The sequence below is a fragment of the Mytilus trossulus genome, chromosome 13 (genome assembly GCF_036588685.1).
Source record: "Mytilus trossulus isolate FHL-02 chromosome 13, PNRI_Mtr1.1.1.hap1, whole genome shotgun sequence".
Taxonomy (NCBI): Eukaryota; Metazoa; Mollusca; class Bivalvia; order Mytilida; family Mytilidae; genus Mytilus; species Mytilus trossulus.
Window position 1 is genome coordinate 35,617,308 of NC_086385.1, and position 15,282 is coordinate 35,632,589.

The 15,282-nt window shown below is 31.5% G+C and overlaps 1 protein-coding gene across 3 annotated transcripts in view; it reads left to right on the plus strand.

Annotated features, from left to right (window-relative positions):
* The first annotated feature begins 798 nt into the window (after positions 1–798).
* LOC134695171 (NEDD8 ultimate buster 1-like) overlaps positions 799–15,282 on the plus strand; it is a 38,811-nt gene continuing 24,327 nt past the window's right edge. Inside the window, exons 1-8 of one of the 3 annotated variants that reach the window (XM_063556375.1) lie at positions 799–821; positions 4,464–4,595; positions 7,379–7,546; positions 9,722–9,892; positions 11,819–11,948; positions 12,746–12,819; positions 14,060–14,166; positions 14,840–14,949. In XM_063556375.1, coding sequence (XP_063412445.1) covers positions 4,467–4,595; positions 7,379–7,546; positions 9,722–9,892; positions 11,819–11,948; positions 12,746–12,819; positions 14,060–14,166; positions 14,840–14,949 — 889 coding nt within the window. In that variant the 5' untranslated portion in view covers positions 799–821; positions 4,464–4,466. Of the gene's footprint in view, positions 822–3,269; positions 3,462–3,632; positions 3,756–4,463; positions 4,596–7,378; positions 7,547–9,721; positions 9,893–11,818; positions 11,949–12,745; positions 12,820–14,059; positions 14,167–14,839; positions 14,950–15,282 lie in introns of those variants that run through there. The other 2 variants (XM_063556374.1, XM_063556373.1) reach the window with 2 other exon arrangements.

Here is a 15,282-nt window from a genome sequence, read left to right on the forward strand (position 1 = left end):
ACCAAACTGAAATATCAAGAAATTCGCTATTTATGTAGTATTTGAAACATCACAATAATTACAACATAATTTCACAGAATAAATATAAAGTTAAAATCAATTAAAACACTAATAAAATACTATAAACAATTCAAATTAAATATATTATAATAACAATAGTAATGACTATTTAATTAAACCTTTGATATTAAAATATTAGTTATTTATAAACTTGTCTTATTTTTCCAAAGTAAAATTAAAAGAAAATTAATTTAAATGAAAACTATTTCAAAACCAAAACACTCACCTAAAATATCAAGAAATTCGCTATTAACATTATAGCGGCTTGATTACTTTATATACTAAGTTGTACGTGTCATGAGCCTTATCTATTATCTTAATCTGTAAATTCTAACCCTAGTAGATAAAAATGCCTAAATGTAGTTGACCATTGTCCATAGTTTATGACATAATTTGTTAACCTTTATCAAACAAAATTAAGCCAGTAACATTTGTACTCTCAGAGCGTCACTTAGAACAACGTGAAATTTGATTAAAACAAAAGTTTTATTTTCGTCGTTTATCGTTTCCTGTTAGACGGCTTTGTCGGTTTCTTTTTTACTTGAACAAAATTAAATATTCATTTGTATTATTTGTCCCTTTTTCTTATTCTGTCAATTTAGACCATTTTAAAAAACAATAACTTGATCAATGAATATCACGTCAACGAAAGCTTGAATTATTTTATTTATTAACGACAACTCAAATCATGATGTTGCATCTACAAATTGTACAAGAAGTTACGTGTCATAGTGAGAATCTGTCATGTGTTGTTTTGATTTGTAAGTATTAAAAATATATAATTAGCTAGCTTCTGTATAGATATGGGATGTTTTTATATTATTGTATATATAACTATAATTTGTTCAAAAATAGTAAACGTATCAATTGTACTTATTTCCAGTTCGATCATCTTAAAAAAGTATTGTTGACAGTAAATTACAAGACTAACTAGTTGTGTTTTAAGAATATACACCCGTGTTTTGATACCGTCACTTTATCGTTATGAGATAGAACAGAACTTGGCGACAACCGATATCATCATGTTTCAGCTTCTCAATTCGAAATTTTCCATGTCTATGTTGCTACATTCCAACAAAGCCTGCACAAGCCCGGAATATCTGTTTCCTTGGTGAAGATGAAATCTTTCATTCGAAAATTGTACGGACGCCATCATGAGTTGGTTGACCGTTATATGGTACATCAGTTTCACAAATGAAAACGTATGTGTTTCTTTTAGACGGGTGTCCGGACGTCAATATGTGGAGCAGGATGTGCTTACTGTTCTTTTGGCTGCCGTGGACTGAGAGGTTCCCAAATTTTTGATGAAATTTGTGCTCAAGTCTTATTGTAATAGTTATCTATGTTGTGTTTATGGATGTTTGTCTGTTTGTCTTTTTTAATTCATGAACACAGGCACTTGTTTTCATCCATTGGAAGATCCACTATCAACGTATATATTTACGAAAATATACGTTGATAGTCGATCTTCCAATGGATAGCCTAACAAGTGCCTGTGTTCATGTCGTTGTCTTTAACTTTTCGACTTTTGAGTTTGAATGTAATTCCATATTTGATTTGTTGTTTAGGGAGCTACCATTTGATTTTTATGGGGGGGGGGGGCAGTGAATTCTGCAACTTAGAACCTTCCTCACTAGCGGATTTATTTCAGTTGAAATAGATATTCTAGATAGCACTTTCAGCCTCACTTAGATGGTATCGGGACCGTTCGCCCTAGTAACATATTCGCCCTGGGTCCGTTTGCCCTGGGTCCGTTTGCCCTGAGTTCGTTCGCCCTATTAAAAAATATTAATATTCAGGGCATTGCAGTTGAATAAACTTAATCAGATATATTTCTATGGTATATATTCTTGAAATTTATGGAAACATGGAAATATCTAAAAGTTTATGGCTTGTTAAGGATCATTAATTTATTGTTTTATGACAAAATAATTCGGATCACTGCTTATTGTGATACCTGTCTTTTGATGGATTTATAATATGAAAAAACAAATTTGTTTTTATAATATATTCAGCTTGAAATTAATTTAAAAAAAATGTACGAACTGTAAAACGGATTAACAAGTTCATTCATTAACATACTCTGAGACTAGTCAAAGTTTACTTATACTGCATACATTAGTGAATGACTGAATACAATTATTTTGTTAACAAATATCAACAAAGATAAATACATTGTATTCCAGAATTCTACTGCAATCAATGGGGAAAATGATGAAATTGATTGCGGCAATATCAATATTCAGTGATTTTTTCAACAAACTTCAAAATATTTTATTAAAATACTTAAAATTATGCCACTAGACAACACTTAGTAAAAAATTAAAATCAGGGCGAATGGACCCTGGGCGAACATGCAGGTAATAGGGCGAACGTGAATTAGGGCGTACGGACCCGGATTCCACTTAGATCAGTGTTTTATTTGTATTTACTACTTTTAGTGTCCTCTTTCGGTTTTATCATGTCTATGGTATCTTCCTCTTTTTCGTTGTCATTCTGCAGGCCAGGGGCGGATCCAGTCATTTTAAAAAGGTGGGGGTCCCAACCCAGGATAAAGGGGGGCGGGGTCCAGTTATATGTCCCCATTCAAATGCATTGATCGGCCCAAATAAGGGGCGTTTTAACCCCCTGAACACCCCCCTCCCCGGGCCCTTGGATCCGCCAATGTTCTGTAATTTTCCCATTTGAATTAGATTCATAGTTATAAAAATATCAGAAAAAAATCCTGGTATATATATTTTTATTTTATCATTTGTAAAATGCAATCGTCTTTGATATCAGATCAAACTTAAAAATGATAATCGTCAACAGCCGTTAAGCTTGTACGAAAAGCTACTACTTGTTTATAGTACATGGCTCTAGAAAGGTGCTCCGAATTATGGAGGAACTTACGTACATACGTTTCAAATGGTCAAAAAACTTCAATTTGTCCGCTATGTGAGGAAGGAACTGAACATTTAGAACATTTTCTTGTCGTATGCTCTGCCTTAACAAGTATTAGAGACATTTTTATCTCAAAGCTTTATACAGTCGTTGTACCAAAGATTGGAACCGTTGCATGGACTGACATTTGCGTAAGTAACTCGAAAATGATACAATTAATCTTGGACTGTAGTCGTTTCGAGTGGTATCATGTGTTAGAGAAAAATGACATAAATTTGGTGGAATCAATGACTAGAAGCCTGTGTTACTCGCTCCATGAAAAGCGTATAGTGTGCTCCTTGAAAGTAAATAAACATTTAAAAGTTGTAAGGTTTACCAAACTCATAGGCTGTAAATAGATAAAATTGTTTAAAGTTAATGTATAGTGACTGGAAACAGATGTAAATATAAGGCAACAAAATTTTACTGGATGAACTCCAGGTTCTCCTGATAGAGGAGGGATTTACAGAAGGTAACAGGTAACATACAATACAATATTGTTTCGGATAATTATTTTTAGTGCACATATGCATTCTTTAAATACAGAAAAGTTTTATTTGGAGCCGGTTAACGATAAGAATAAATAATTTTGAACAAGATATAATAACAATGGCGGATTATTTATATAATAAAAAAAACTTCTACGAAAATACGGTCCTCCTGACCAAAACATTGGAAAATCCAAAAAAACGTTACAAGCATAAAATGAAGTGACATCATATGATCTATAAGCTAAAACAGCAATATCATTCTATGTAATCTTATTGGAAAAGGTAACGTAATCACAATTGTCGAAAATGGAACTAGCATTTACAGACTTAATGATATGTCGTATATATATGCAGAACTGATAGTCCGATATTACTCTGACGTCCAACTGTCCAACGGCTATTTTGCCAGACAGGCTGGCACGACAAAGATTGAAGAAGACAAGCTGGGGCCGGCTTGTCTGACAAAACAGCCGTTGGAAGTCAGAGTAATCTCGGACTACAGGGGCGGATGCAGGAATTTTCGAAAGGGGGGTGTTAACCCAGGGCAAAGGGGGGTGCAAAACATATGTCCCGATACAAATGCATTGATCGGCAAAAATAAAGGGGGGTGCACACCCCCGGAACCCCCCCTCTGGATCCGCCACTAGACTAACAGAAATGAAAACACATATTTGTTTTTAATAATTATGACGTCTTGAAAGGCTAAGTAAGTTGTTAAAGAAAAAAAATATAATAGTCTTTCAAGATGTCATAATTATTTGGACTAATTTGTTTCGAAAATCCTGAAAATATTTTCTGGTTGGGAAGAATAAGAGCTGCCTTTTGGAAAAACTAAGGTCAATTATGGTCCATCTTTATAGACGGGAAAAGAATAAAGATTTTCAAATACTATTTACACAAAACTTTTCATTATTGAATGTTTGTCATTTTGGTTAATTTTTTGCTCAATTCAACGAACATCAGTTTAATAACAACATGTTATATTTACAGAACATGATGGCAGAAAACTATACAAAAGAGCTTAACCAGAAGAATGTTAGAGAAAAGTTAAATTCTGAGAAGATTAAGCTATGGCTACCACCTTATACAACAGAAAGTGATGAAAAAGGAGAAATACCAAGAGTATGTACAAACAAAAGGGTATACTGCACAAGACAACAACTCAACATTAACTAGCAGCAGAAACATAGATCTTAGATCCTCATAATATTTTTTGACTATTTGCCAACTTCTATGGTCTTGTTTTCAAATAGTAAGAAAATATCACGAAGATCAAAGATCTTTGGTCCACAAATAGTTAAAAAAAATATCATTAGGATCTAAGAGCAGCGATTCTGCAGCTATCCAACACCTTGAAAAACAAAAGACATCTAGAGCTTATAAAACATACATGGGAGTTGATGAAAAAGATATGACAGACTTTAATTTGAAACCTCAAAAAGTTGTGAATTAAAGTACAATAATATTTTCCAGCAATTTTAAATTTGTGAAGCTTTTTGATTATAAATAATCCTTACCTATGTATTTAATGTACTTTAAATAAACAGAGTTTTGTGTACATGTAGCAAAAAAAAAACATTAAAGAACATGTAAACATAATTATGTAACAAATTATTTATACCAAAAGACATTGAACACATTTCTGTAATTAATGGCTATTAAAGTAATATGAGGCAGGCATTACCTGAGAATGGGGGAAGAAGTCTGTATGAATTATTATTTTTTAAATCAAACATGTTAACAAAAGAAACAGAAATACTGTAACGATTCCGATATTAGTTCTGTTGTTAGGGATTTAGTTGTCACATTATTTAAATGACGTCATATTCAATCTTCAATGTAAACAAAGAAACACTTTTATCAGGTAACGTTTTTTCATATCAAACAATTATTAAAATTGAATTGGTTTTGAGTTCCAATCCTATATTTTACTAGACTAAAAATATATATCTTCTTCAAAGTTTCATGCAAACAAGATCCGAAAAAGGAAGTAGATTTCTGCGCAGATGGGGGAATTTAAAAAAGTCTGAAGAATAAGTCAACAATTTTGAGTTCATTAGTAGAATGGAAATTTGGGGCTATTTCTGGCAAATTTCCCGATATTTCTTTCTTTTTTTTTCTACTGTAATTGGGGATTTCTTCCCCATATAAGTAGATATAAGATGTAACATAGCAAAAAACATTAAAGTATACTTGTACATGACATACATGTTGTATGTAACCAAAAAAACCTACTAACATGACTTGCATGTTTTTTGATTTTGATGCACAAAAAAAGGTAGTATAAAAATACTGATCATGCTGATGTAGCTAAAAAATCTGAAATCTCAACCATCACCTTTTTAAGCTCAAATTGACAATCATTGGAATATCAAAAGGTATAAATGTTGTGTACAAGCTGTAAGACTGTCTGAGTAAGTTTGTACAAATTATCAAGTTATAAGCTTTTTGACACCTACCTTCTTACAACAGGTGATACAGGTTTATGTTAGAAAATGTACCAGTGTAATTTTTAAATTCAAAAAAATATACTTCAACCTAAGATTTAGTGCTATTCTCCTTGTCTTCAAACTGGAAATGAGGATACCTGAATGGGTTAAATTCTAATTTATTTTTTCTCCTTATACATGTACCATATTCATATCCATAAAAAATCTTTGTGTATTCACTTAATGTTTTTTGTATCAATACTCAGCAGTGATATTGTTTGCCTTAAATTAATGGAGAATACAGGCTTTTCCCCCTGGAGAAGAATCCCAATTTTGAAAAAAAATGGCTTAAAATTATTCCCAAAAAGATAACTTTTTTCCCAAACAGAGCAGTCTCAGTATTAATTGTGCATGGATTCAAAATGAAAAACACTCATTTATACATTTTTCATTTCTAAAATGACTATATGTGCAGAATTGAGAGTCTATCTATGTATCATTACTGTCAAAAGGAGTCTCATTCCAAAGCAGGGTTTGACTCTTGAAAGGGGGCCTGCAAAAAAAGTTTCTGTCAAATTCATGGTTTATTCTAAATTTCCCAATTTGATGAAAATTGCGCATATTTTCCCAATAAAAAAGGGTAGAGGTAGTTTTGAAAAAAGCCAACAATATCACTGCTCAGTATTATAGACTGTATCATGATATGGTAAAAATATGATAGAAATATTTGAAGCAAAAGACTGTGTGCTTGCATCATCCATTTTGTAGTAGGTCATTAAACACTGCTAACTTGTACAAAAAATCTGTACAAATTATAATTTGTACTATCAGCATTAGGCTTTTCACCACAGGGTATTAAGAGTGTGGTTTCTGAAAATCAATGCTCTTACAGTCCAATATTGTTGTAACAAAAGAAATGTATTGCATGAACACAATGTATTACTAATAGTATTTACCTCAAGCTGTTTCAAGACACAATAAAAAGATTTCAGGAAATAAATTTTAATAGCGAAAAAAAAATTAGCATCTTTTCCTGATAAAAAAACAACAAACATTCAAATACTCCTTTGCTTGAACACAACATATACAGAGGAAAATGTCAGAAGAAAAAAGTAAAATCACAAAAATACTGAACTTTATGGAAAATCAATTCAGAAAGTCCATATTCACATGGCAAAATCAAATAACAAAACGCATCAAAAACCAATGGACAAGAATTGTCATATTCCTGACTTGGTACAGGAATTTTCAAATGTAGAAAATGGGGGATTGGACCTGGTTCTATAGCGCTAACCCTCTCACTTTAATGACAGTATCATCAAATATGTTATATTTACATTGATGCGTTAAATAAACAGACACAATGAATAACTACATCATGTATATATATGTCAGATAAGTAGTGAAAAGACAAGTTATTTATTTAGTACCTGTTTTACTTATTCTATCATGTCTATACTTTTGTTATTATTTTAGGATTTGATTGATAGATTTAGTAAAGATTTAAAATTACCAGAAGATGAAATCACAGACATTCTTGAGTTGTTGAGAGTTCATGCTATTCAGAAACTACAAGAAAGAAACAAATTTCAGGAATCTGGACTAGCAACAATCAAAGTCAAAATATCTGGACCAAAGTCAAAGGTACATACAGCTATTAAAAAAAAATGAAGACTATTTTACAATCTGTTCTCCAATCATATACAAATTTCATATAGTATCCTGGTAAAAAACAGTCATTTAATATGAAATTGAAAGACCATCTTATTTCAAGTTTGCATTTTTGTAAATATTGGCAATGCAATTTCCCATAGGAACTCCTTTTACGGCTAAAACTGTACCACTTTTACTATAAAGTTTTGGAAAAAAATCTTATCCTAGAATTGAAAGTGCATATGCACCACAATTTTGTTCAAAGGTCAAAATATAGGGCTGTGTGGCATATTTTCAAGGTTTTACCAAATTACCATTCATATGCCCTGAATTTCTCAGAGTTTAAACTAACACTAATTTTCTTAACTACCTCTACCTTGAATAAAAGGTTACCACAGATTTCAATGTAAACAATATGCACATGTATATTTACTGGTAACATTCCTAAGTTATGTCTCTGTGAGATGGAACACAGAGAGCATAACTGGGAACCAGTATGTATACAAAATTAATTTCCTATGAATATTCAAGATCTCCCCAAAAGAGGCATGTTTTGAGAAAAAGCTGTATTTACAAAGTGCAACCTATTGAAGAAATTAAAGCATCACTTCCATTCGTGTAATGATTACACTATCTAGTGGGTCTCATTGGGGTCTAAGCGTGACGAGGGATTGATGATTTTTTGTAAGCATGACACATGAAAGTCAAATTATTGTGGCAGGAAATGAGGTCTTGCACTTGCAGGACCCAGGAAATGACAAAAAAATGAGAATTGCTTACGAACATAGTGTAAGCAGGATGCGGGAATCAGACAAAACAGTTAGCCGGATCTGGGATCGAAACCCCCCCAATGAAACCCCTATCTAGACTATAAGAACATAATATTATATAGATGTAGCACCACATTCAGCAAACTAGCATCAGATTACAAGGATGATGAAAAGCCATGGGAAGAATAATATAATTACCAAGTTGTTAGCAATAAACTCATCACAGATACCAGGACTAAATTTAATATATATGCCAGACGCTACAAAAGACTCATCAATGACGCTCGAATCCAAAAAAGTTAAAAAGACCAAATAAAGTACGAAGTTGAAGAGCATTGCCAGAGAACCAAAATTCCAAAACGTTTTGCCAAATACAGCTAAGGTGATCTATGCCTGAGGTAGAAAAGCCTGAATATTTCTAAAAATTAAAAAAATTAAAGTGATTATACAATGTATTTAAAAACTCTCTATATAAGAATAAGAATATGCAGTTTAATTGCAAATGAGATAAGTATCTAGCAGAGTTCAAATGAAGAAGGTATAAGCAATTATTAGTCACTGTTCATTTTTTAACAATTAGAAAAATCTGCACCCTAGAAGTAGAAGAAATGTGAAACAATTCAAATAAGAAACAAGTTTCCTAATTTAAGGTGGTACCTACATGTAACACTACAGGGAGATAACTCTGTAAAGTCAGCAAAACATTTTAATAACGTTGTGTTGTAAAGGGGATATTAAGCTTCTCAATGATCAAAATTGGTGTTTGTCAAACTGTTATATAACCAGTGTAATTTTTCTGACAAAACGGTTGGTTCAAATTTTTTGAAATTTTTATAGTTTTGTTAATGGATCAAAGTAAATACACTGTCAAAATTTTAGGAAAATTAAACAAGCCAAATTAATTTTAGTGAAAGTGTTGGGAACCACCTTAAACAATAAAAAACTACAAAAAAAAAATTGACAGACATAAACCAATAAAAACCTTTTAGTTACAGTCTCCTGACTTGAGACAGGCAAATTGAAAATGTATATTCCATATATAGCTCATTTAATCATTCTAAAAGAAAGTCATGTTTTCAATAGTTAAATAATTGCTTCTCTAAAAAGCTTTTGTTTCATCAAATCAGAATGGTGGCCTTTCCAAAAAAATTGTTATATATATAAATGCATGTTATATGATTGGAAGTACGATTAAAAGTTTAATTTTCTTATTAAAATCAAAATAATTTGCTTTTAAATTCTCATTGTATAGTGTTTACTAATATTAGAATTGTTTCATAAAATGAAATACTATCTTTCCAACATGCCTTTTTGAAATTTTATATTTAAATCAAAATTATTCTTTATAAGATGATTAAAATGCACAGGCATTACTATTAGTATTTATTTGTTTCAGGATGACACAAAACATAGTCTTACATCTGTAGAGATTTCATTAGACAGTAAAGGACAAGAATTTAGAAAGATAATCTCAGAAAGAATAGGCATCCCTCAAGATCAGCTGAAAATCATTTGTCAGGGAAAAGTTGTTGGGAATGAGTCAACCTTGAAGGAACAAAATGTCAAAGTATGAAGTTAAATATTTAATTTTAGAAATGGGAAATGTACTGGTAGAAGTAAAATTTTCAGTTGTATTTTATTTTATGGCTTTTTCATATCATGAATGTACATGGAAGGGTACATACAGAGAGGGAATTTTCATTTTGGAACATGGGTCGTTGGCCATTTATTGCTGTTTATACAAAAGATAAGATGTGGAATTAATGCCATTACAGGCCCGCAGCCAGGAATTTCCAAGAGGGGGGTTCGTTGGACTCACAAACTTGACTTTAACAGTCACAATTCGAACAAAACATTGACTTTAACAGTGCTTATTTGTTTTCAAAGGGGGTTCGTCCAATTCCCCCGGACCCCCCTGGCTTCAGGTATGCATTAATGAGACAACTTTCCCACCAGAGAGGAAATGACGTACAACAATGTAGAAGTGAACAACCAAAGGTCATGTAACCTTCAACAATTAGCAAAACTTTTAATGTATAGTCAGCAACTTGCGCCTGTCCCAAGTCAGGAGCCTCTGCAGGCCTTTGTTAGTCTTGTATTATTTTTAATTTTAAATTATTGTGTACAATTTGGAGTTTAGTATGGCGTTAATTATCACTGAACTAGTATATATTTGTTTAGGGGCCCGCTGAAGAACGCCTCCGGGTGCTTGAATTTCTTGCTACATTGAAGACCTGTCCGTGACCTTCTGCTGTTGTCTCTTCTATGGTCGGGTTGTTGTCTCTTTGACACATTCTCAATTTTATCAGCTACAAAAAGCCTCGAAATGACATGTAAAGCAATCAAAATTCTTAAGGGTTCCGTGAAACCCAGTGTCTCACTACTTTTGCTATAAATTGAGACTCAACAAAAAAGAGGAAAAAAATCAATAAAATATTCCTCTTGATACTATCTTTTGATTGTAAGAAGCTTCTGTCTGAGTTTTGTAAAAGTCCAGGATAGTTTATGAATCTAATAAATGTTTAAAAACTTTAACTGCAAATTGTATGTAATGTTAACTGGAAGGAAAACTAAGTCCGTTTTAATATAAGTAAAATACAGATACACAGGTACAAGATATTAACAAAATTTCCTTCTCGATACTAACTTTTGATCATAAAGAAGCTTCTGTCCAAGTTTGGAACAAATTAAAAATAGTATAAGAAAGTCATTAAAATTTAAAAAATTGAACCACAGAGTCACTGAATGTATTGTTTCCTGGCAAAAAATCTAAGTCCATTTAAACATGTTAAAAGTAAAATAAATCTATTTATTTTTCAGAATAGTTCACAAGTTTTAGTCCTGTGTGCTTTTTAGTCAGAATCAGAGTCTAAGGCCACAGACCACAATTAAATTCTCTATTAGTTCTTTATAACGTTCTGTTTCATGAAAAAAATTGCACCTAATCTTTTTGTCAAATTTTGTGTGTGTGTGTAAAGTACAGTTCTAGTCCAAAACTATATCCAAAATTCAGAAAGATTGCTTCTCTGTATTTTACAAATTCAGCCAATACACATCCATACACCTACGGACAAGTCAAAAGATGTTCAGAAAACTGTAAATATCACCCTTTTGCACCTGGCATAATCACTCTTTCCATATCAAAATCTGTTAAAATAAAACATCCAAAAGTTTATTTTAGCTCTCTTCTTTTATTTCCACCCCAGAAAAGCTAAGAAATGTATGAGAAAGGGAAAGAAAAAAAATAAAGAAAAAATACTCTATAATTAAAGGGAATTATATTTGTGGACAACGAAAAGTGGGATCATTAATTGTGGTCTTGGGCCGACTGCTTAACAACAAGGGGAGATAATAAAGTTCATGTCTTTTTTACTTCCATTTTCAGATTCACAAGGTTTAGTCCTTTGCTTTTCTTTATCTGAATCAGAGTTTTCTAAAAAAAAAAAACCGAGGGGAGATAATAAAGTTTATGTCTTTTTAACTTATTTTTCAGAACAGTTCACAAGTTTTAGTCTTGTGTTTATCCGTATCAGAATCAGAGGCGGCCAAACAACAAGGAGAAATAACAAAGTTCATGTCAACAAAGAAAGCTGCAGAACTCTTGTCAACAAAGGCTGGAAAAGGTAAAATATTTAACTGGATTTGATAATTTTCTTGAGTACTCATTTTTGTGAATTAAGGAAACTTACATTTTACTTATTTTATTTAGTGCTTTTATTGACATTACAATATTAAGTTCACCTGTACCCACAATATCAACAAAAATGTGTATTCCACAAAAAATGATGAATCCACACATTATTACATGTACAATTTTTATTGAAAATTGATACACATTTCTACAATGCACTATTTTAAAATGAGACTTAAAACTTTTTCTTGCAATTTCATTTTTGATTTCATACATACTTTATGTATATGGATTATTACCACCCCTTGTCAATGGGGCTCAATTTTATTCTCTTATGTACTTTTAATGTATTAAAACTTGCATGGTATATTGTAATTTACTTTGACCATGAACATGAAGACTTTGAGAGAGCCACACACAGTTTATGTTTGTCCCTTCCACATTTTTATGTCTGCCAGAAAATTGCAGAATTGAATTTGTTATTGTGTAAAAAACAAACAAAATGTATAGAGTAGAGGACAGTGATATTTTTTTGAAATTGAAATTCACTTAATTTGTCTGTACAGTTAAATGCTTTGTTCAGGATATGAAACCTGAGAGAGAAAAAAACGCAGCAAAGAATCAGCTGATCCATCTAAAACCCAAAGATGACTTGAACAAAAGCGTGACTAAAAATAACCTGATATACATTACACTGTCCTATAGGGCATAATATGCCAAATTTTAATTGTATATTGATGACTATTTAGTTGTGCACATGAAGACATATATTTTGTTTTTTTCCTACAGATGATGATGATTTTGAAATACAGATAGCTGACCAATCAGGGAGACCCCTGCAGTTGCCATCAGAAGAAAAGAAGGTATTGTGCATCTATTTTAGTTACTCCACCTTGATCTGAATTGCCTAGGATTACCAGTTTTCTAGCTGAAGGTCTATGATTCTATTGGGCACTCAGGCTTCCTTGAACATTACTAACTGACCAAAAAATATAACTTAAGGTGGTACACAACACATTCACTGAAATTTGTTTGTTTGGTTGTTTGATTTTTCATAAAATTTGACAAATGATTTACTTTGACCCTATGACAAAAATATATAAAAATTTCCAAAAATTTAAACCAACCATTTTATCAGAAAAATTACACTGGTTATATAACAGTTTGACAAACACGAATTGTGATCATTGTGAAGCTTAATATTCTTTAACAACTCAACGTAATTAAAACGTTTAGCTGATTTTTAAGAGTTATCTACCTGTAGTGTTAGAATGTGGTGTTTAAAGACAATTAAGCAGTCAATGTATTTACATACCTGTTGTTTCGTCTGCTGCTAAAAAAGGATATGAGAAGGTCAAAATTTCCATTTTTTTTTTAATTAACACCATTATCTAAAGAAATGAAAATGAAATCAAATATTAAGGTTAATACTGCAAAGTTAACTTGCCTGAGAATCATGACATTTAAATTTTTAGTAGGATTAAAAATTGTTTAGATTGACCAGAGTTGTCTCTCTTTGCATGTTCAAATTTTTATTACTATTACTCTGATTTTAAGTGAAACTCAACTTTTCTGGGTTTTTTCTGGTACTGCTTATCATATATCTAACTGACTTAAGCATAGGACCTGGCATTCCCCCTAGCTTTAGTCACTCTACATGAGAAAGGGATCAATGAAACACTGATGTTCTTTATGAGGGTCATATTTATTTAAGGCCCTGACATTAAGCATGTCTTTAAATGATGTTCTTTTTATGGGTCATAATTGTTTTAAACTCTCACAATAACCATGTAAGATCTGTGAAACATTGACTTACTTATTTATATATGGGTCATGTTTGTTTTAGGCTCTTACATTAGCCATGACTTTACATGAGAAACAATGACTTATTTATTTATATTTGTGTCATAGATATAGGAAGATGTGGTGTGAGTGCCAATGAGACAACTCTCCATCCAAATAACAATTTAAAAAAAAAGTTAACCATAATAGGTTATTGTACGCCCTTCAACAAGTTTGTTTTAGACTCTGACAGTTTATTAGCCATGACAGATCTGTGAAACATTGACTTATTTATTTATATATGTGTCCTGTTTGTTTTAGGCTCTGACATTAGCCATGACTTTACATGAGAAAGGAAGGGTTGCTCTAAAGAAGAAAGAAATAGCACAAGCATTGTTACTGTTATTAGAAGCAGATAAAGAGTTTAGGTAAATATGGTTCACATAAGACATATAGAATAATGGCCTTTTTGTTTTTGATACTAAATTTATCAGTATAAATATCAAGCGAGCTGATATTTGAGCTGATGAAGTCAGTTTAAAAAAATTAAATGCCATTATTCTTTTAATATCAGCAATCTGTATTTATTCTACGTTTTTTGTATAGAATATACAATACAATACAATACAAATATGTTTATTATAGTGACATTGTGTATAACAAATTATTTACAATATTGAAATATTTCAATTCAATTACACCTGGCTCAATGGACCTATAAGTCACTTCAAATAGATACTATAGTTATAATTCAGATTGTCATCAGGAATTTTATATACATGTTAATTATTTAAATATAAGTGTTGTCTGCGCTTTATAAATACATTTTCTAAGTATCGAGCTGTTTTTCCAGGATATTCTGACAATAATAAAGGAGTGTCTATTTTATTTGATTCCATTAGTTTATGTGAAAGATTTTAAGTGATTTTGTCCTTAAAAACAATCCGATTCAAGCTCATGCAATGCAAATGTCCATTTACTGTCTCTGCTAAGTGTCTCCAGTAAAACTGTATTTGCGATCGTCAAATCGGCAATTGATGGTGGCAACTCTTCAACTATAGTACTGTTACTCCTTATATATAATGACATATTATTTTACAGTAAGTGCCGAGCTGATATTTTGAATGCTGTAGACAATTATGCTGTATTATGTTTGGACATTGTGTGGTGTTATTTATGTCTGAAGAATGTCGAAGATTTACCAGATGCAGGTTAGATATATACCTTCTTTTGTTGTGCTATAACACCACTGACCTAGATTTAAAAAAAGGTGAAATCAAACAATTCTAGAAATCAGAATTGATATTATAATTAAGAAAAGAATTAGTTAAGAAAGAAAAAAAAGAACAAAATATTTATGGTTATGGAGTTCCTTTTTGAGATATTTGATTTGGAAAATATGGTAGGAAAAAGCTGATTCAACATTTACCTTGTATTTTAATTGGTATTATTTGGGTCTCAAATTGATTGATAAGAAATATGGATTCTGCTTAAATTTTGTCATATGACCTTTTATGAACTAATGAAGTCTTAAATGAAAAGAC